This window comes from Palaemon carinicauda, unplaced genomic scaffold (genome assembly GCF_036898095.1).
Source record: "Palaemon carinicauda isolate YSFRI2023 unplaced genomic scaffold, ASM3689809v2 scaffold50, whole genome shotgun sequence".
NCBI lineage: Eukaryota > Metazoa > Arthropoda > Malacostraca > Decapoda > Palaemonidae > Palaemon > Palaemon carinicauda.
The window spans coordinates 149684-170368 of NW_027171762.1; the positions used below are offsets into that span (position 1 = coordinate 149684).

Sequence of the window (20685 nt, forward strand, 5' to 3'; positions counted from 1 at the left end):
GTACCACGAAAGCTATGGAAACCTTCCTTCTCTCAGGTACTCGCACGATCGAGTTTCTGGCCCACCAAGTCTCGAACTTGTGGGCAAATACCATCCTGAAACGTCGGGATGCAGTATCTGAGAGATTCCATCAGAAAGTCCCTAGCGCTGAGATCAATAAGCTCAGACATTCCTCCTTAGAGGGATCTATCCTGTTCGAGCCTAAAAATGTGGAACATGCCTCTGAGAGGTGGAGGAAGTCTCATCAAGACTCCCTCCTTCCTAGAGCTTTAACATCCAAGCCCTATAAGCCTCCAGCACCACAGCAGTCCCGTCTAGTCAAGACCACTACGACAACAACAGCAGCGAAGACCTTGGTGTCTAAGCCCTTTCCTGTCAAAGAAAGGAAAGGCAAAAAGTGCACCAGGGGAGGCAAAAATCCTAGAGGGAGCAGCCGAAGCCGCAAACGCTAGGATAGGCAGTCCCCCTGCATTTCCACCAGTGGGGGAATGCCTGCAAAGTTGCTCAAACAGGTGGAAGCAACTCGGGGACGATTCCTAGACAATCTCCTCGATCAGTCTAGGATATTGCGTCCCGTTCATAACATCTCTACCTCCCCTGATGATGAATCCAGTGTCATTGAGATTCCTTGCCATGGGATCGGCAAGGGGGCAAGCCCTTCGGGCAGAAGTTCAGACCCTGTTGAAGAAGGGCACTCTCCAAGAGGTCCTCGACGGATCTCCAGGCTTCTTCAGTCGACACTTTCTTGTAAAGAAGGTGTCTGGAGGCTGGAGACCAGTCATCGACCTCTCAGCTCTGAACAAGTTTGTCAAACAAACTCCATTCAGCATGGAGACGGCAGACACGGTCAGACTAGCAGTAAGACCGTAAGACTTCATGTGCACACTGGACCTAAAGGACTCGTACTTTCAGATCCCAGTCCATCCGTCTTCAAGGAAGTACTTAAGATTCAGCCAAGACAACAGAATGCACCAGTTCAAGGTGCTGTGCTTCGGTCTTTCCACAGCACCACAGGTCTTCACCAGAGTGTTCACCCTAGTATCTTCTTGGGCACACAGGATTGGCATCCGTCTCTTCCATTATCTGGATGACTGGTTAATCCTAGCAGACTCGGTGTCAACCCTTCTCCAGCACTGAGACAAACTTCTGAGACTTTGCCAAGATGTGGGGATCATGGTAAATCTCGAGAAGTCTTCACTGCTTTCCACTCAAAGATTGGTATACTTAGGCATGATTATAGACACTACTTTCCACAAAGCCTTCCCATCAGACGACAGGATAGCCAGGCTGAAGAAGGTCGCAAGACCTTTTCTCAGTCGAGAAGAAATTCCAGTTCAATCGTGGTTACATCTCCTCAGTCACCTTTCATCGCTGGCCCGTCTAGTTCCCAATGGTCGCCTCAGGATGAGATCCCTCCAGTGGCGACTCAAGTCCCGGTGGAATCAAGCGTACGACTCCCCGGACATCCAGATCCCCATGAGACCTGCGGAACTGACGGATCTCCAGTGGTGGGTGGCAGACGAGAACCTACGAAAGGGAGTCGATATTCTCGTCCTCTCCCCGGATTTGATGCTGTTTTTGGACGCTTCAAAAAAAGGGTGGGGGCCCCACGTGCTGCACCACACGACCTCAGGCCTCAGAAAAGTACCTCCACTTAAATCTCCTAGATATGAAGGCCGTCTTTCTAGCCCTTCAACAGTTCCAACAGTACCTGGCAAGTTGACAACACCACAGTAGTGGCTTACATCAACAAACAAGGAGGTACTTTTTCGCAGCAACTATCCCATCTAGCAGTAGAAATACTGAGATGGGTCAAATTCCACTCGATACCACTATCGGCACGCTTCATTCCGGGCAAGAGGAATGAGCTCGCCGACAACCTGAGCAGAGTGTCTCAGATAGTGAGTACCAAGTGGTCTTTGGATCATCTAGTAGCCAACAAGTCCTGACTTTGTGGGGTTCTCCGACTGTGGACCTCTTCGTAACGGCCCTGAACTTCAGGCTCCCGCTGTACTGTTCCCCAGTCCCAGACCCCAAGGCTCTCTGGCAAGATGCTTTCCAACAATGGTGGGACAACATCGACATTTACGCCTTTCCCCCGTTCTGTCTGATGAGGAGGGTACTCAACAAGACCAGAACATTGGTGAATCTTTCAATGACCCTCATAGCTCTGCTATGGCATCACGCAGAATGGTTCCCGGACCTTCTGCAACTCCTAACGGAGCCACCAAGAGAACTCCCTCCATGACACAAGCTACTCAGACAACCACATGCCAACATCTTCCACTAAGCCGTAGGTTCACTATGACTTCACGCCTAGAGACTATCCAGCATCTCCTCTCTGAGAGAGGATTTTTTGCAACAAGTTGCAATTAGGATGTCTGGACACCTGCGAAAGTCATCAGCAGCAGTCTATCAGGCAAAGTGGAAAGTCTTCTGTGGTTGGTGTCGTGGAAGGGGTATCTCTCCACTCGATGCCACTATTCCAGCAATAGTGGAGTTCCTCGTGTATTTGCATGAAGAAATGCGCCTATCAGTCTCGGCAGTGAAAGGCTATCGCTCAGCCTTAAGCCTTGTATTCAGGCTGAAAGGAATGGATGTTTCTTCATTGCTAGAATTTTCTCTACTCATGCGGAGTTATGAACTTACCTGCCCTCAGTCGGAAGTGAGACCCCCCCCATGGAACGTGGTTCTAGTTCTCAGGTCTCTTAAGAGACCTCCCTATGAACCATTATGCCAGGCATCAGATCGCCACCTAACCTGGAAGACGGTGTTCCTGTTAGCTTTGGCCTTGGCCAAGCAAGTCATCGAACTTTATGGTCTCTCGTATGACATCGCCCATTCAAGGGGATGGGAGGAGGTAACGTTGAGCTTCGTCCCTGAGTTTATTGCTAAGACTCAGAATCCAGGAGTAGCGGATCATCGATTCTACTTCCGTATTTTTAGTCTTCGTACTGTAACAGATGACCCAGACCATCTCTTACTATGCCCAGTAAGGAGCTTGAGGCTGTACTTCAAAAGAACAGCCGCAGCCCGTCCTCGTGTGTCAGCACTATTCGTCAGCACAGGAATGACTAAGAGAGGAGGGTCACCAAGAACACCATCTCTGCATGGATTTGCAGTCATTGACCTGGCACTGAATCCAGACCCTCTTCCGTCACGTCGCCCCAGAGCACATGATGTCAGGGGCATAGCTACGTCCCTGGCCTTCAAAAGAAATTTTTCAGTGACGCAGGTTCTTCAAGCTGGGGTGTGGAAACGGCAAAAAATGTTCACATCCCACCACCTGCAAGACGTGACCCACAGGAGACTCGATACTTTCTCTATCGGTCCTGTGGTGGCTGCACAATAGCTGGTTTAAAATCTCAAGCTCCTTATTGGATAAGTAGCAGAAGGTTGAGGGCATTGTTACCCGGTTTTAGTCTGCATGAATGAAAAGGTTTGACTGGCCTTTATTCTTTTCTTCATCATCCCCTCTCTTGAGAAAGCAGCATTCTGGGTTTTCTGCATAGCTGACCTCAAACCACTGCAGGTAAACCATGCTCCCTTGTGTTCCTAGTATTAATATTAATACTGCTACGTCCCCATACTCTGATGAGGTTGTATTGGGTAAGTCCTAGTCTACAAATTTCCATCTAAAGAACTTCAGAACAACTTTTTAGGACGAGTCACACTTCTTCATACCTTCACACACAGCTTGCGTAGTCCGCAGACCTTGCGTAGCAAGGTTTTAGCGAGGTGCTGGGATTCCTTATTTCTTGAGTGCTTACACACCCAAATAAGGAGTCCCCGGGCAAAGCCAAAAGCCAGACTGGCTGGGACGTCCACCCTTCCTAATGGGTGAGTCACCCCCTATTAAATAGCGTGGTTTGTATTCCAGTTACGAAACAAATGACAAATTCCTAGATAATTTGTATTTGTTCCAACACGGAGTACTTACCTCGAACTACTTTCTTAGGAGTATCTGGAATTCTCCTCCCAACCGACCAGAATTTTTTTGTAGTTTCCCCTATCTCCGTTTTCTATGGTGGGTCCCTCTGTGGCGGATAGATACTCGCCCTGAGGCGACCCTGGTCAGCGTGCGAGAGCATGGAGCTAGGTCTCGGTCACCAGTAAGCTTCTGGTCGTGGCGTAGTTCGCATATCGCTGCTCTCTCACATCCCGTGCGACCCTTTGTGTCACCATGTGGTTACCGCGTGTTTACTGATTCCCTTGTATCCTTTCATCTACCTCCTTTCCCAGTGTTCTTTTGTTGCTTGGTGCTTTTGTGATTTAGTATGGATTCCAACGTCGTTGGCCCAGGCCTAAGGCCAGTAAATCGTGTGGTGCGTTCCTGTCTAAACCGGAGGTGGACCCGCATACCCTGTGCTCTTCGTGCAGGGGTAGCGTGTGTTCCCCGTCCACCACGTGTCCGGAATGCGTGTCCTGGCCGGAGATCCGGTGGGCCTTGTACGCGACGAAGAAGAAGAAGGCGTCTAAGAGATCTCCTAAGAAGGTGGGCGCCGCTTCGCCCGACTTTATGCAGCCGTTCACGCTGGTGAAGCTGCATGAGGACCCTACATCGTCATCGAAGGACTCAGCGAGCTCTTCTTCCGCCTCTTCTTCTTCCACCTCTTCATCATCCTCGTCAGACTCGTCCTCTTTGGAAGACTCCGATCCCTGTGAGGCGAGAAAGAAGTGGAAGAGGTCCCGTAGGAGGAAGTCTCGCTCCCGCTCAGCCCCGTCCAGGAAACGCTCAACCTCCAGGAAGAGGAGCAAGAAAGGGCGATCATCCAGGGATAAGTGAGTTCGTGTGACGATTCCCCGTAGCGAGCTAATCAGGGCAGCCGCCGCTCCAGGCTCATCCGCGTGTCCCGCTAGAGCCGCGCTTTCGCCCTTACCACACGTGGCGTCCGCTCGGTCCGCCTGTCGTCCGAAGCCGCCGACACATGTCGACTTCGCCATGCAAAAACCCGCGAAGGCACCGGCTCCATCCGCCCAGCTGAGAGAGCCGCTCCTTCGGCCTGGTAACATGGCCCCTATCCCCGGTTCCACGGCAGCTCTGTCCAAGCCCCCTGGCCAACCGGCAGATCACCGTAGGCCCCTGGCCCCACTGAGCTCCTCGGGAGGAGGTAGACCCATGACGACTACCTCTGTCTCGGCGGAGCCACCCATGTTGTAGGTTCCCGCGCCATTGGATCGGCGAGAGAGAGAGGACCTAGCCTCCCCTGTGGCTCCATCTGTGGTCGACGATGCACCCGACGCGGAGGATCAAGTGGTGGAAGGACTGATGGACGGTGGGGAGTGCTCGGCAGATGAAGTCTCCTCCTATAGGAAAGTGCTGCCTCTGATCAGGCGGCACCACAGACTGGACGACCCAAAACCCTCGACAGAGCAGGCGTGGCTCTCGGGTCTGGGCAGGTTAGTCGACAACCCCGTCCAACAGAAGCTGTCCCTAACCCTTCCGTTGGCCCCAGATGTTAAGTTGAGGATGGACCACATGGACAGGTACGTCGCGGGTCAAGCAAACTCTCTCAGGGCCCAAGGGTCTCTCAAGCTGCTGCCGGGGTTAAGGACCCAGAAGCGGTTTTACGTCCCGGACAGGTGGCACTTGGGACCCCGCGCAGTCGAAGCGGCAATAGCCAGCCTTAACCAGGGCAGTGCGGAATACAGGGCCTTCTCTGCCCCAGTGTGCTTTTCCCCAGCAGAGGCCGCGATGATGGAAGACACAGCCCAGGACATAGTGAACGTCACGTCATGGCTGGACTGGTGGGCTTGCACCTTAGTAGGTTTTCAATTGTCGCATGACCTGGCAGTGCCTGAGAACCAAACCCTACTCCAAGAACTAATCCGCTCAGGTGGGAAGGCGATGAAATTCCTCATCTTCCAGTCCCTCACACAGACGGCCAACTGGGTTTTGCGGAAGAGAGACACCGTGCTCAATAAGTTGATCCGTAGGCTACCCGAGAGGGAAGCAAAGTGCCTGAGGAACTCCCCGGTGTGGGGTGACTCCGTCTTCCCCCTGAAGGCAGTGGAGGAAGCTATGGAAAGGGTAAGGAAGATCAAGGAACCAGGAGATTCCAGGCTCCCTGCAGAAGACGTCCGACTCACAGAAGGGCGGCGCCGGACGGTCCCCATCCCACGACAGCACAACCCAGACGATACCCCTTCGTCTTCCTGGTGTCAGGCCTCGCAGCCTCCCTGTAGGGGAAGCACAACTCCGCAGTCCTCCTTTAGGCCAAACTACTCCAACTCCAGGAGAGGCCGCTCTAGCTGCGCCTCGAGGAGAAGGTAGGAAGAGAGGCCCCCTACTCCTGCCGAAGCCTCAGGTAGGGGGATGTCTCAAACGTTCTTGGCAAGCATGGCGGGACAACGGAGCAGACCCATGGTCCGTGGCAGTCCTGAAGGACGGGTACAGAGTTCCCTTTCTGGCGAACCCGCCCCCTCTAATCCCCGACCAACGGGCAGAGTCGTTGGCTCCCAAGGACCCCTTGAAGAAGGCGGCGTTACAAGAAGAAGTGTCAGCTATGCTCAGGAAAGGGGCATTAGAACTAGTCAAGGACCCCTCCCCGGGGTTCTACAGCAGGCTCTTCCTGGTAGAGAAGGCGACAGGGGGTTGGAGGCCGGTCATAGACCTCTTGGCCCTCAACAAGTTCATATGCAAGACCGACTTCAAGATGGACACCCCGAAGTTGGTGATTGAAGCCTTGAGGGAAGGGGACTTCATGATGTCGCTAGACCTCAAGGACGCGTATTTTCGGATCCCTGTCCACCCCTCCAGCAGGAAGTTCCTAAGGGTGAAGTGAGGTTCCCAGTCATTGCAGTTCAGAACCCTATGCTTCGGGCTGTCGACAGCTCCGCAGGTCTTCACGAGAGTCTTCACAACAGTGTCAGTCTAGGCCGTTGAACAGGGGATCCGCCTGATCCGGTACCTAGACGACTGGTTGTTGCTTTCAGCCTCAGAGGAAGTACTGAAGGAGCAAGGCGCAAAGCTTCTACGGTTCTGCAAGGACTTGGGGATCACCATCAACATGGAAAAGTCGCAGTTGATCCCCTCCACTAGGATGACATACCTGGAGATGGTCCTGGACTCCAAGTTGGGGAGAGCCTTCCCCTCCTCAGAGAGGCTCGAAAACCTGGACCGAATACTCCTCCCTTTCCTATCGGACTTCCCTAGGAGAGCCAAGGACTGGCAGAGGCTGTTGGGCCACCTGGTATCGTTAGAGAAGCTAGTCCCTCGGGGGAGACTCAGGCTAAGGGCGGTTCAGTGGAACCTGAAAGAACTCTGGTCCCCGGGGGAGTCCTCGCACAAAATAGTCATAGTGTCCCCGGAGACGAAGGAAACCCTGAAGTGGTGGTCCGACAGGGCGAACATCCTCAAAGGGATGCCGTTCGCGACCGCCCCTCTGGAGATGTTGCTCTTCACGGACGCATCGAAAGAGGGGTGGGGAGCCCATCTCCTCGACGAATCAGCGAAGGGAAAGTGGTCCCCCGAGAAAAAGAACTTTCATATAAACGTGCTAGAACTGTTGGCGGTTCAAAGAGTGGGCCTAGAGTTCGTCCACCTTCTCCGAGGGAACACGGTGGCGCTCATGTGCGACAACGCCACTGTGGTAGCCTACGTGAAAAAGCAAGGAGGGCTGAAGTCGAGGGAGTTGTGCGACCTCACGGCAAAGATCCTGGAATGGGCCAAAAGGGAACACATCGAGCTCATGGCCAGGTTCATTCCAGAGAAAAGGAACGTCCTAGCCGACGGCTTCAGCAGGATGGGTCAAGTAGTAGGGTCGGAGTGGTCCTTGCACCCGGGAGTGGCATGGACAATCATCCTGAAGTGGGGTCGCCGGTGATGGACCTCTTCGCCACAAAGCTCAATGCTCAGCTCCCCGTGCTCTGTTCTCCAGTGCCAGACCCAGCAGCAGCGTTCGAGGATGCCTTCCAGCACACTTGGGACGGTCTCGACGTATACGCCTTCCCTCCCTTCGGGACCCTCAGACAAGTCCTCAACAGAGTCAGACGTGCAAGGAACCTGCGGATGACTTTGGTAGCGCCCTGGTGGCCGGAGAGAGAGTGGTTCGCGGACCTAAAGGAACTGGCGGTCCTTCCACCTTGGCCGCTTCCGGACAGTGAAGACCACCTCCGCCAGCCCCACTTCGAGAAGTTTCATTGGAGACGCCCACGTCCGGAGACTTTTTACAGAGATGAGTTACTTAGACACTAGAAAGTTTTTTGTGTAGTTCTCCCCGAGTCTCCTATCCCGTTTGATTGTCAGCAGAACCTAGCCTCCTATTTAGGTTTACTCATTTAACATCCAGCAGGTCTCTCGGTCTGTAAGTCCACCCCCGCCTCCTAAGGTGTAAGAAGTCTCCTAAGAAAGTAGTTCGAGCTAATCTACTCCGTTTTGGAACAAATCACAAATTTTAAGTAATTTGTATTTTTCCTAACAGTACTTACCTCGACCTACTTTCGGGTTATTGCCCGCCCATCCGAATGTCCTACAGGAGTTCGATACCATAATTATCAAAAGCTTACTGGTGACCGAGACCTAGCTCCATGCTCTCGCACGCTGACCCGGGTCACCTCAGGGCGAGTATCCATCCGCCACAGAGGGACCCACTATAGAAAACGGAGATAGGGGAAACTACACAAAATTCTGGTCGGTTGGGAGGAGAATCCCAGATACTCCTAAGAAAGTAGTTTGAGGTAATTACTGTTAGGAAAAATACAAATTACTTAAAATTTGTGATTTTTCCTAACTATACAAACCTTAGCTATTTAATCAAACTTGCCCGCCAGCCCTATCCCCCTCGAAGTCCTACCTCCAAGCAAAGTGAGCTCAAGCACAGGTGTGTGAGAAGGGGGGGGGGGTTAGCAAGCTACCCTTCCCTACCCCCGCTAACTAGCAGTGTGGGTAGTAAACCCTTGTTAAAAATTAATGAGTCGTCATTACAGCTACGCCGAAAGTAATACCACTATTAAATAGCTAAGGTTTGTATAGTTAGGAAAAATACAAATTATCTACGAATTTATCATTTTTAAATGATTGTTAGTGGTAATATGTATAGAACCCAATCTGGAGTCTCGAATAAGTATGAGTTTACTTTGATTTATAATTGGTTGTCAATCAGCTAGATAAATCTCAGGTAATTGATAAAGATTATTAATCTAAGAGACTAAATGAACCGGTTTTGACTTCGAGACTGAAAAAAGGAAATAACTATGATGTACTCACAACTACTTGGTTGCTATAAACCTCCATATTAACTATATATGTAAATTAAGTAGGTGGAATTTGGCAAAGAAAGAAAAGGTAGTATCTTTTTATTTAAGTGTAGAATGTCAAGAGAGAAGCAATTAGATCAGTACTGTATAGAAGTAGGTCTTATATATTAGATTTTAACCCTTTTACCCCCAAAGGACGTACTGGTACGTTTCACAAAACTCATCCCTTTACCCCCATGGACGTACCGGTACGTCCTTGCAAAAAAATGCTATAAAAATTTTTTTTTTCATATATTTGATAATTTTTTGAAAAAATTCAGGCATTTTCCAAGAGACTGAAACTAACCTGACATCTCTATGACAAAAATTAAGGCTGTTAGAGCAATTTAAAAAAGATATACTGCAAAATGTGCTGGGAAAAAAATAACCCCCTGGGGGTTAAGGGTTGGAAATTTCCAAAGAGCCTGGGGGTAAAAGGGTTAAAAGATTTTCTTTTATCTCATACAATTATTGATTCTTTTTCAGTTATGATGAACAAAATGCATACCTTTATGGTTTGATTAGAAGGCACGACATTCAACGAAAGCGGCAACCAGTTTCGGAACGTAGAACCTGTTCTTATAAATACTACGTAAGAATAAAAGGGAAAGAGATTCAGGTTAGTTAATTTTTTTCTTTCATGGAGCTTTGAGGTCTAGATCTAGTTTGTTCCTACTTGAGTACAAACCCTCATCTATTGGGCTGTTTCGACTTAAAGCAAGGCGGCATTATTTTCTGACTGGTGGAGGGTATGCTCCACCCACCTGACAGTCAGCGAAGCTGTCACTTTTGATCTCGGCTGCAAATTATACAGACGTACTTCTTGGTTCCACTTTGGGCTGTTTTAATCTTCTGGTTTTTCTTGCAGTATTGTGTGTGTGATATATGGACTCCACTTAAGGACATGCGGGTATGCCCCCAGTTAGCTTATGTTTAAGCTAACAAGGGATCCTTATCCTCTGTGCATTTTGTTAGGAGAATGATTGTTTGCTTTCATCCCCTTTTGACGAGTGGAAGTCATGGCCTCCTCTGCAGTGGGTGGAGTTGGGTATGAAGTTTTTGAGGATTTTTTTTTGGCTTGAGACATGGTAATGCTGAAGAAACTCTTCAGCTGCTTCTGATTCTTGACCTGCTGTGCTTTTGGATACTTCTAGTGCTGGGTCTTCTGGAGGAATTCTGATGGAAGGAGGACTCCTCCTTGCGCTTGGGACCTATATCAAGGAAAGCAGAAGTACAGTACCGCCTTCCCCTAGTGAAGGCAATACTCCTCTGCCTTTCATTTGAAGTTTTCCTCCTTCTGTGCCGACCAATGACGATAAGTGTGAGGACTTGAACTTCTGGAAGTTGTAGCCTGCCTTGGGCATCACTGGCATTTTGTCTTTTTAGAAGATTTTAGGGGTGCTAGCTAATGCGAGAACCCTGCTGTGCTCTTCTCGTCTGCTCATCTGTCTATGGAGGAGGTGTTAGACCTGAAAACCATCGTTGTGTCCTTGCCTACTATTAGGGAGGAATCTGCCACAGTATTATCTTTGCTGAATCCCAAGACCTCGACTCTGAATACTTGTGGGAAGGAGAAGAAGATTATTCGGCTAGTCTTGTAAGTTGTGAGGCTTCAACCGAATTCTCACTGAGACATTGGAAAGGTGATGCAGTACTGAGCACTGACCTCTCCTGGGAAGGTGTATTAGTACGTGGTACAGGTGCTCCCCTGCTACGAGTTCCCAGACTCGTATAAGATTGAATATGCACACCACCGGGATGAAAGGCACCGCTCTCTTCCCCTTAGTTCTGCATGTTTGACGGATGCTTCAGAATCTTCAACTAAAAAGTCAACTGTCATGGAAATGGAACCCATGATAGATTGATCTCGTCTTTACTATCGAAAAGTTAATGCCTCGTGTGAAGATGACCTAAGATCTTGTTATTAACCCCTTTGTTAACTGTGTCTATGTGATCGGGAGTGGTCACCCAAATATTGGTCTCCACTCTGTCGGTCTCCTCGCTCTTGTTTTGCAGAAAGGTATCGTTAGAAAGAATTTTATTATTATTACTAGCTAATCTCTAACCCTAGTTGGAAAATAGATTGCCATAAGCCCAAGGGCTCCAGCAGGGAAAGTAGCCTCATGAGGAAAGGAAATAAACAAAATTGTGTGCCTGAGTGTACCCTCAAGCAATCGAACTCTAACCCAAGACATTGGAAGACCATGGTACAAAGGCTTTGGTACTACCCAAGACTAGAGAACAATGGTTTTATTATGGAGTGTCCTTCTAGAAGAGCTGCTTACCATAGTTAAAGGGTTTCTTCTACCCTTACCAAGAGGAAAGTAGCCATTGAATCATTACAGTAGAGTAGTTAGCCCCTTGGGTGAAGAGGAATTCTTTGGTAATCTCAGTGTTGTCAGGAGTATGAAGACAGAGAAGAATCTGTAAAGAATACATACATACACATCCATATACCAAGGCACTTCCCCAAATTTTGGGGGGTAGCCGACATCAAACAAATGAAACAAAAAATGGGACGTCTCCTCTCTAAGTTCCTCCCAGCCTGACAAGGGACTCAACCGAGTTCGGTTGGTACTGCTAGGGTGGCACAGCCCACCCTCCCACATTATCCACCACAGATGAAGCTTCATAATACTGAATCCCCTACTGCTGCTACCTCCGCGGTCATCCAAGGCACCAGAGGAAGCAGCAGGGCCTACCGGAACTGTCACAATCGCTTGCCATTCATTCCTATTTCTAGCACGGTCTCTTGCCTCTCTCACATCTATCCTCCTATCACCCAGAGCTTCCTTCACTCCATCCATCCACCCAAACCTCGGCCTTCCTCTTGTACTTCTCCCATCAACTCTTGCATTCATCACCTTCTTTAGCAGACAGCCATTTTCCATTCTCTCAACATGGCCAAACCACCTCAACACATTCATATCCACTCTAGCTGCTAACTCATTTCTTACACCCGTTCTCACCCTCACTAATTTGTTCCTAACCCTATCTACTTGAGATACACCAGCCATACTCCTTAGATACTTCATCTCAAACACATTCAATTTCTGTCTCTCCATCACTTTCATTCCCCACAACTCCGATCCATACATCACAGTTGGTACAATCACTTTCTCATATAGAACTCTCTTTACATTCATGCCCAACCCTCTATTTTTTACTACTCCCTTAACTGCCCCCAACACTTTGCAACCTTCATTCACACTGACGTACATCTGCTTCCACTCCACCATTTGCTGCAACAACAGACCCCAAGTACTTAAACTGATCCACCTCCTCAAGCAACTCTCCATTCAACATGACATTCAACCTTGCACCACCTTCCCTTCTCGTACATCTCATAACCTTACTCTTACCCACATTAACTCTCAACTTCCTTCTCTCACACACCCTTCCAAATTCTGTCACTAGTCGGTCAAGCTTCTCTTCTGTGTCTGCTACCAGTACAGTATCATCCGCAAACAACAACTGATTTACCTCCCATTCATGGTCATTCTCGCCTACCAGTTTTAATCCTCGTCCAATCACTCTAGCATTCACCTCTCTCACCACTCCATCAACATACAAGTTAAACAACCACGGCGACATCACACATCCCTGTCTCAGCCCCACTCTCACCGGAAACCAATCACTCACTTCATTTCCTATTCTAACATGCTTTACTACCTTTGTAGAAACTTTTCACTGCTTGCAACAACCTTCCACCAACTCCATATAACCTCATCACATTCCACATTGCTTCCCTATCAACTCTATCATATGCTTTCTCCAGATCCATAAACGCAACATACACCTCCTTACCTTTTGCTAAATATTTCTCGCATATCTGCCTAACTGTAAAAATCTGATTCATACAACCCCTCCTCTTCTAAAACCACCATGTACTTCCAAGATTGCATTCTCTGTTTTATCCTTAATCCTATTAATCATTACTCTACCATACACTTTTCCAACTACACTCAACAAACTAATACCCCTTGAATTACGACACTCATGCACATCTCCCTTACCCTTGTATAGTGGTACAATACACGCGCAAACCCAATCTACTGGTACCATTGACAATACAAAACACATATTAAACAATCTCACCAACCATTCAAGTACAGTCATACCCCCTTCCTTCAACATCTCGGCTCTCACACCATCCATACCAGATGCTTTTCCTACTCTCGTTTCATCTAGTGCTCTCCTCAATTCCTCTCTTGTAATCTCTCTCTCATTCTCATCTCCCATCACCCGCACCTCAACACCTGCAACAGCAATTATATCTGCCTTCCTATTATCCTCAACATTCAGTAAACTTCCAAAATACTCCGCCCACCTTTTCCTTGCCTCCTCTCCTTTTAACAACCTTCCATTTCCGTCTTTCACTGTCTCTTCAATTCTTGAACCAGCCTTCCTTACTCTCTTCACTTCTTCCCAAAACTTCTTATTCTCTTCATATGAATGACCCAATCCCTGACCCCACCTCAGGTCAGCTGCCCTAAAGAATAGGTCAGACTATTTGGTGTATGTGTAGGCAAAGGGAAAGTGAACCTTAACCAGAGGGTAAGCAGCTCTTCTAGGAGAAGGACATTGCAAAATCAAGCTGTTTTTCTCTAGTCTTGGGTAGTGCCATAGCCTCTGTACATGGTCCTCCAATGTCTTAGGTTAGAGTTCCCTTGCTTGAGGGTACTCTCGGGCATGCACACTATTCTATCTTACAGTGAACCCTCACTACTTCGCGGTTCGACCATCGCGGATTCACCACTTCGTGGATTTTTTTCATAACCCATATATATATATGGTAATATATTGGTAATAACCAAATCAACATACTGTACTGAATAATCAATATAATCGATGCAAAAACTAACCTATACACAGATGTGTACAGTAAATGCGTTTGTTTCTTCACTATGATCAGAGAAACGTAAACAAAACATTGGTTGCCATTTTTTATCGTGCTTTTTGGCGTGTTTAGGAAACGCATGATATAAAATTGCCTTTAATATTTGTGCCTGTTTTAGTTTAGGGTACTGTAGTACATGCATTAAGTGTTCTGTACATTAAAGGGTAGTTTGTTAACAGTACTACGTACAAGGGAAGGTTTTAAAAGTCTGAATATACATGTTAAATAAATAGGTAAATATGGTGTCACGACTTCGCGGATTTTCACCTATCGCGGCCGGGTCTGGAACCTATCTACCGCGATAAACGAGGGTTCACTTTTCTCTTCCTCTTGTTTTGTTAAAGTTTTTATAGTTTATATAGAAAATTTTTAGTTTAATGTTTTTTACTGTTCTTAAAATATTTTATTTTAACTTGTTTCCTTTCCTCACTGGGTTATTTTCCCTGTTGGGGCCCTTGGGCATATAGCATCCTGCTTTACCAACTAGGGTTGCAGCTTAGCAGGTGATAATAATGATATAGCTTCATCTCTCAATGAGAAAGTTCAATGTTTTATTATATGACTTTTGTTTAAAGAGTGAATAGTGGGTAAAGGCTTGGAATGTAACTGTTAACATAAGTGATTGTTAATTTACTTGAGTTTAGGATTGGTAATCTTTTAAATGAGTTTTGGATGCAGAAGATTTTATTATTCTAGATTGTTACTTTAACCCTTTTACCCCCAGGCTATTTGGAAATTTCCAACCCTTAACCCCCAGGGGGTTATTTTTTTTCAAGCACATTTTGCAGTATATTTTTAAAAATTGCTCTAACAGCCTTAATTTTCGTCATAGAGAGGTCAGGTTGGTCTCATTCTCTTGGAAAATGCCTGAAGCTTCTCAAAAAATTTTAAAAAATATGCAAAAAAAAATTTAAATAGCAGTTTTTTGCAAGGACGTAACGGTACGTCCATGGGGGGTAAAAGGATGAGTTTTGTGAAACATACCAGTACGTCCTTTGGGGGTAAAAGGGTTAACATGTCTTTACTAACCCTCCTCTGTCAGAGTGAAATTTAGCAATATGAATATCAGAGGCATTTCATAAATGTAATTTTATTGATAAAATTTATTAATTTTACACTCAACTGATATGTATAAACATGCTCCCCTCCTCCGCACTGATTGGTGATGTGAAGAGATAAACGACTGGGTTTTTTACTTTTAAAACTGAAAGGACAAAGGGACTATGACACATCATCTATTACAGTAATTTAGTTATCTTTGTCCACCAGATGGTACTATGGTTCCTAGAGGTGGAGGCATTTTGCATGGAGAAAAAAGGGAAATTTCAATTTCCATGTAGGCTTCGACATTTAAACATCTTCGAGGCAGAAGTAATATGAACATCAAGTAAAGATGAAATTCAACTTTATCATTAAATTTTGTTTTGCCAAGTTACAAGGGATATGTATTTTATCTGATAATTTTTATTGCTATTTTCTCATCAGGTCTGTAAGAAAGCTTTCGCCAATATTCATGGAATATCGGACAAGAAAATTCGAACGCTATGCATAAAGCATGAACAGAATATACTCTTCCCTAAAGATAATAGAGGCCGCCATCAGAATCGTCCAAAAAAGGTACGGTATATTGAACTAAATGTTTAATTTTTAGAATAAGAAAATTACTGTATGTCCCTAGATAGTCATTTTTCTTCTTTGCAAGAGGAGTGATTGTTAATGCTTGCTCCCTCGGGACCCACTGGCAGGTATAAATTATCCTCCTCTTAGTGCATGGTGGTTGTACAGTGTACAAAACCAGTGAGAATCCAATGTATTTTTCTCCAAATACCCAGATCTGTGGATAATCTGACACATTTTTCATGTCACAAGACAATATTTTATGTGAGGAAATAGTAACATAAATTTGAAGTGTAAGTAGAATTATAGAATTTGATATGATTAAAGTAGTAAAGTACATACATACATATACCAAGGCACTTCCCCCAATTTTGGGGGGTAGCCGACATCAACAAATGAAACAAAACTAAAAGGGGACCTCTACTCTCTACGTTCCTCCCAGCCTGACAAGGGACTCAACCGAGTTCAGCTGGTACTGCTAGGGTGCCACAGCCCACCCTACCCCGTTATCCACCACAGATGAAGCTTCATAATGTTGAATCCCCTACTGCTGCTACCTCCGCGGTCATCTAAGGCACCGGAGGAAGCAGCAGGGCCTACCGGAACTGCGTCACAATCGCTCGCCATTCATTCCTATTTCTAGCACGCTCTCTTGTAGTAAAGTATTTAAGGTAAAACAGTACGCTATACATAAGATATTGTTATTGTAAAATGACCAAAACAGCAAGGGTGCGTATTTGCATTGAAAATATATTTGTTCTTAAGAGACGTACAAACCGTCGTCGTTTAATAGGGAGATGGGGACAGTCGTTAAAATCGTTTAACAAGTGGTTAAACTACAGTCGGCCCTTGGTCTTTGCGGGGTTAGGTAACAGATACAGTTATTTAAAAAAAATAACTAGTCATTTGTGCTAGAAATGCGCTCCACAATTGGAGAATCCTTTTATTCTAAACATTTTAAAGAATGCTTTATCAGTTGACAAGTAATGTTTTGTTAGATAATAGAATATGTAGTGTTAGGTGGTAGAAATTCTGTTATTATATTTACTGTGAACTATTTTTACCATATGTTTGTTCCAACACGAATACTTACCTCGAACTACTTTCTTAGGAGTTACCTGTAATCTCCTCTCTACCGACCAGAATTTTGTGTAGGATACCCTAAAACCCGTTTTCTATGGAGGGCTATCTCGGGCGTAAGAGAACGTGCCCCGAGGGTAGCTTTTGCGCTAGGTCGAGGTCCGCCTGGGTCGTGACCGTCAGTAAGTTCTCTGGTCGCGACGTGTCACCACGTCGCTCTCGTTCTCTCTCGACCCTTTGTGTGCGCCGCGTGTGTCCCACGTGTTTACCGCGTGGTAACTTGTGCTCATCCCTTGTGTTCCTGTGTGTTCACTACCCTTCCTTGTGCTTCCCAAGTGTATTCCTTTGATTCCCTGCGTTCCTGTGTCTCGTGTTTGTGCGTTATGGAGCAGATCCGCCGTTGTCCTGGGCCTAGAGCCTGAAAATCGTGTGGAGCGTTCCTCTCCAAGCCTGAAGTGGACCCTCACTCCCTTTGCTCTTCCTGTAGGGGCAAAGTTTGTTCGCCTTCGGATACGTGCCTCGAGTGTGTTGGTTGGAGTAATATTCAGTGGGTGCGTTACGGCACGAAGAAGAAGAAAGCGTCGAAGCGTTCACCCAGGAGAGCTAGTGTTTCTTCGCCGCTACCGTCGCTCAGTGAACGGTCCGACGGGGCTTCTGTCTCTCCTTCCCCTACCCAGAGTAGGGGACGAGGTAAGTCCATCGTGGGGAAAGAACCGAGCGTTCTTCCCCAGGAGTCTGGTGAATGTGAAGTGGGGGTTGCGGGGCCTTCTCGGGCTAGTGAGGAGCCCGGTAGTGCTGTGTCAGGGAGCTCTGGAGACTCGGCCCTTGTGCTTGGGGGGCACGTTTCCTCCGATGACCCCTTGTGGGGTAGCAATGTTGTTTCTGTGTCTTCGCCCCCTTCGTGGGCCTGTGTTTCAGGTTCTTCAGCAGGCGGCGACAACCAGGGTAAGTTAGGTTCCGCAGGGAGTGATGCCTTCGGTTGGAAGCTTCCTAAGACACCAGGTAGGTCCCCTATGCGGATGGAAGAGGGCCTGGATTCCTGGTTCCCTAGTGTTGGGCGCCAACCCTCGTTTCCAACCCCTCTCACGGAAGTCCCTGAAGCCTTCCTGCAACCCTCTACCTCGGGTACACAACGAGTTGCGAAGTCCCCCGCGGTCCCCGCTCCCGCCCGCCGTACGGTTGGTACAGTGACGTCGGGCTCTCCGGAGGAGTCTTTCTGCCGGGAGAAGAAGCCAGAAGGAGACATCGGCGTCGGAGGGAGCGGTCCAGGAGCAGGCGTTCCCACTCAAGATCACGTTCCAGGTACAGCAGGAGGCGCTCCCGTTCTCCACGAAGGAAACACAGGAGGAGTAGGTCACCCGATGGCGATTGGGTTTTCGTACCCCGTGAGTCGGAGATACAGTGTTCCCCGGACCGGCGGTCCAGGGAGTTCTCGCCAAGGAGACCAGCCTCCAAGCAGAGTTATGACCCTCGCAGGGAGAAACGCGAGAAGGACTCGGCAGGAAGGCGTAAGACCGCGAAGCCGCCGGTTCACCCCGCCCAGCGGGGGGAACCGCGCTTTCTTACGGGCAGCCTGGCCGAACCAGCCCAGCTGGTGCGGCCCTCGGACTTTAAGGAACTGTTCCCGCTGTCGGGTCAGCCCACGGGAGCCGCGTCCTCGTCCTCCAGGGAACTTGATTGGACACTAGTCCTCGCCGGTTCGGCGTTGCCTGTCCTAACCCCCGCCCCTGGTGCGGAGACCTCCGCCTGGGAGGACCAGTACCCATGCAGGGGAGTTCCTGTTGTGCCAGGACCAAGGCGCCCGGTGGGGGTGCCCAGTGACACGGCTCCCCGGGCTCAAGCCGAAGCTTCGGCCGACGGTAGAGAGGGTTCCCTGACGGAGGACTCGGCCTATAGAAGAGTGATTGGCCTAATCAGGAGGCATCACAAGATTGAAGAACCGGCAGCTACCGACGAGGACTATTGGAGGTCCAGCCTTATCCGGCTGATGCAGGCCCCTGCCCAGCCAAAAACTTCCCTGGCTCTTCCTGTAGCCCGGGATCTCGTCCTGGGACAGGAGCACGTGGATAGAGTGGTGGCAGGTAATGCCGAAGCCCCCAAGACTCAGAGCTCTTCTAAGTTACTCCAGGGGCTCAGAACGCAGAGCAAGGTCTATGTACCAGAAGGACGACGGCCGGGAGCCTGCAAAGTAGAACCTTCTCTCGACATTCTGGGGCAGGGCGTCTCGGAAGACAGAGCCTCTTCAGCCCCAGTCTGTTTTTCTCCATCGGAGGCTGCGATGATGGAGGAAATGTCTAGGGACCTGGTACACGTCTCCTCTTGGCTAGACTGGTGGGCTTCCACCTTAGTAGGTGTGCAAGCTACCTTTGACCCCACAGACCCGGAACAGCAAAGCCTCCTGAGGGAACTTATCACCTCCGGGGGCAAGACTCTTAAGTTCCTGACTTACCAGTCCCTCGCCCTGACCGCGAATTGACAAGAGAGACACCTTCCTGCCGAAGGTGTCCCGAAAGGTCCCAGACAGAGAGGCGCGGGCCATGAGGAGCCTTCCTTTGTGGGGTGACTCCTTGTTCCCCTTAAAGGACTTGGAAACGATCATGGAGAAAGTGTCCAAAAGGAAAGATTTAAACACGCCCAGGCCTACGCCAGTAAGGAGACCGCCCTACAAGAGGTCAGTCCCAGACAGTGCCGCGACGTCTCAGGCCTCTCCTAGCATGACGAAGCGAGAAGCTCCTTCTTCCTCCTGGGCCTCAGTGCCTCAGCCCCCCCGTAGAGGAGCCCCAGCAGCTTCAGCCTCCTTTAGAACAGGTTATTCTTCCTCCAGGAGAGGCCGTTCAGGCCGCTCCTCCAGGAGGAGATAGAGTGAGAGGCCCCCTATCCCTGCCCAAGCCTCAGGTTGGGGGATGCCTCAGACTATATTGGCAAGCATGGAAAGCTCACGGAGCAGAGCCCTGGACAGTGTCCGTACTGAAGGAGGGCTACAGGCTACCGTTCTTAGCAGAACCCCCCCCTCTAAATCCGGCCATCCGGTCGGAGTGGCTGGTTCCCAGGGATCCGTTGAAGAGAGCCGCCCTTCAAGAGGAGGTGTCCACCATGTTGGAGAAGGGCGCCATGGAGGAGATCCTACACCCAGGACCAGGTTTCTACAGTCTTCTGTTCCTGGTGGAAAAAGCGACAGGGGGGTGGAGGCCGGTTATAGATCTGTCGGCCCTCAACAAATTCATAAGGAAGACAGACTTCAAAATGGACACCCCGAAGTCAGTCATGCTGTCCTTGAGGGAGAAAGATTACATGATGACCATAGACCTCAAGGACGCTTACTTCCAAATTCCGGTCCACCACTCGAGTCGAAAGTTTCTCCGGGTGAAATGGGGTACCCAGATCCTGCAATTCAAAACCCTTTGCTTCAGATTGTCAACAGCGCCCCAGGTATTCACGAGAGTCTTCACGACAGTCTCAGTGTGGGCTCACGAACGAGGCATTCGCCTCATCCGGTACCTGGACGACTGGTTGCTTCTTTCCTCCTAGAAGGATGTCTTGAAAGAGCAAGGGATGAAACTTCTCCAGTTTTGCAAGGATCTGGGTATCGTGATCAACCCGGAAAATTCGAACCTATCCCCCTCCACCAGAATGACCTATTTGGGGATGACACTAGATACCCTTCTGGGAAAAGCATTTCCTTCGGAAGACAGAATAAGCAATCTGAGGGAGATCCTTCGTCCGTTCCTGTCGGGGCAACCCAGGAGAGCGAAGGACTGGCAAAGACTAATAGGGCATCTGGTGTCGTTGGAGAAACTGGTTCCCCAGGGGAGAATCAGACTCAGAGCCGTCCAATGGAACCTGAAGAACCT

At 48.6% G+C, this 20685-nt stretch overlaps 1 protein-coding gene across 1 annotated transcript in view; it reads left to right on the plus strand.

Annotated features, from left to right (window-relative positions):
• LOC137637037 (uncharacterized) overlaps positions 1-20685 on the plus strand; it is a 66404-nt gene that overhangs the window by 20769 nt on the left and 24950 nt on the right. The window contains exons 2-3 of the mRNA XM_068369347.1: positions 9724-9856; positions 15623-15754. Coding sequence (XP_068225448.1) covers positions 9724-9856; positions 15623-15754 — 265 coding nt within the window. The remainder of the gene's footprint in view (positions 1-9723; positions 9857-15622; positions 15755-20685) is intronic.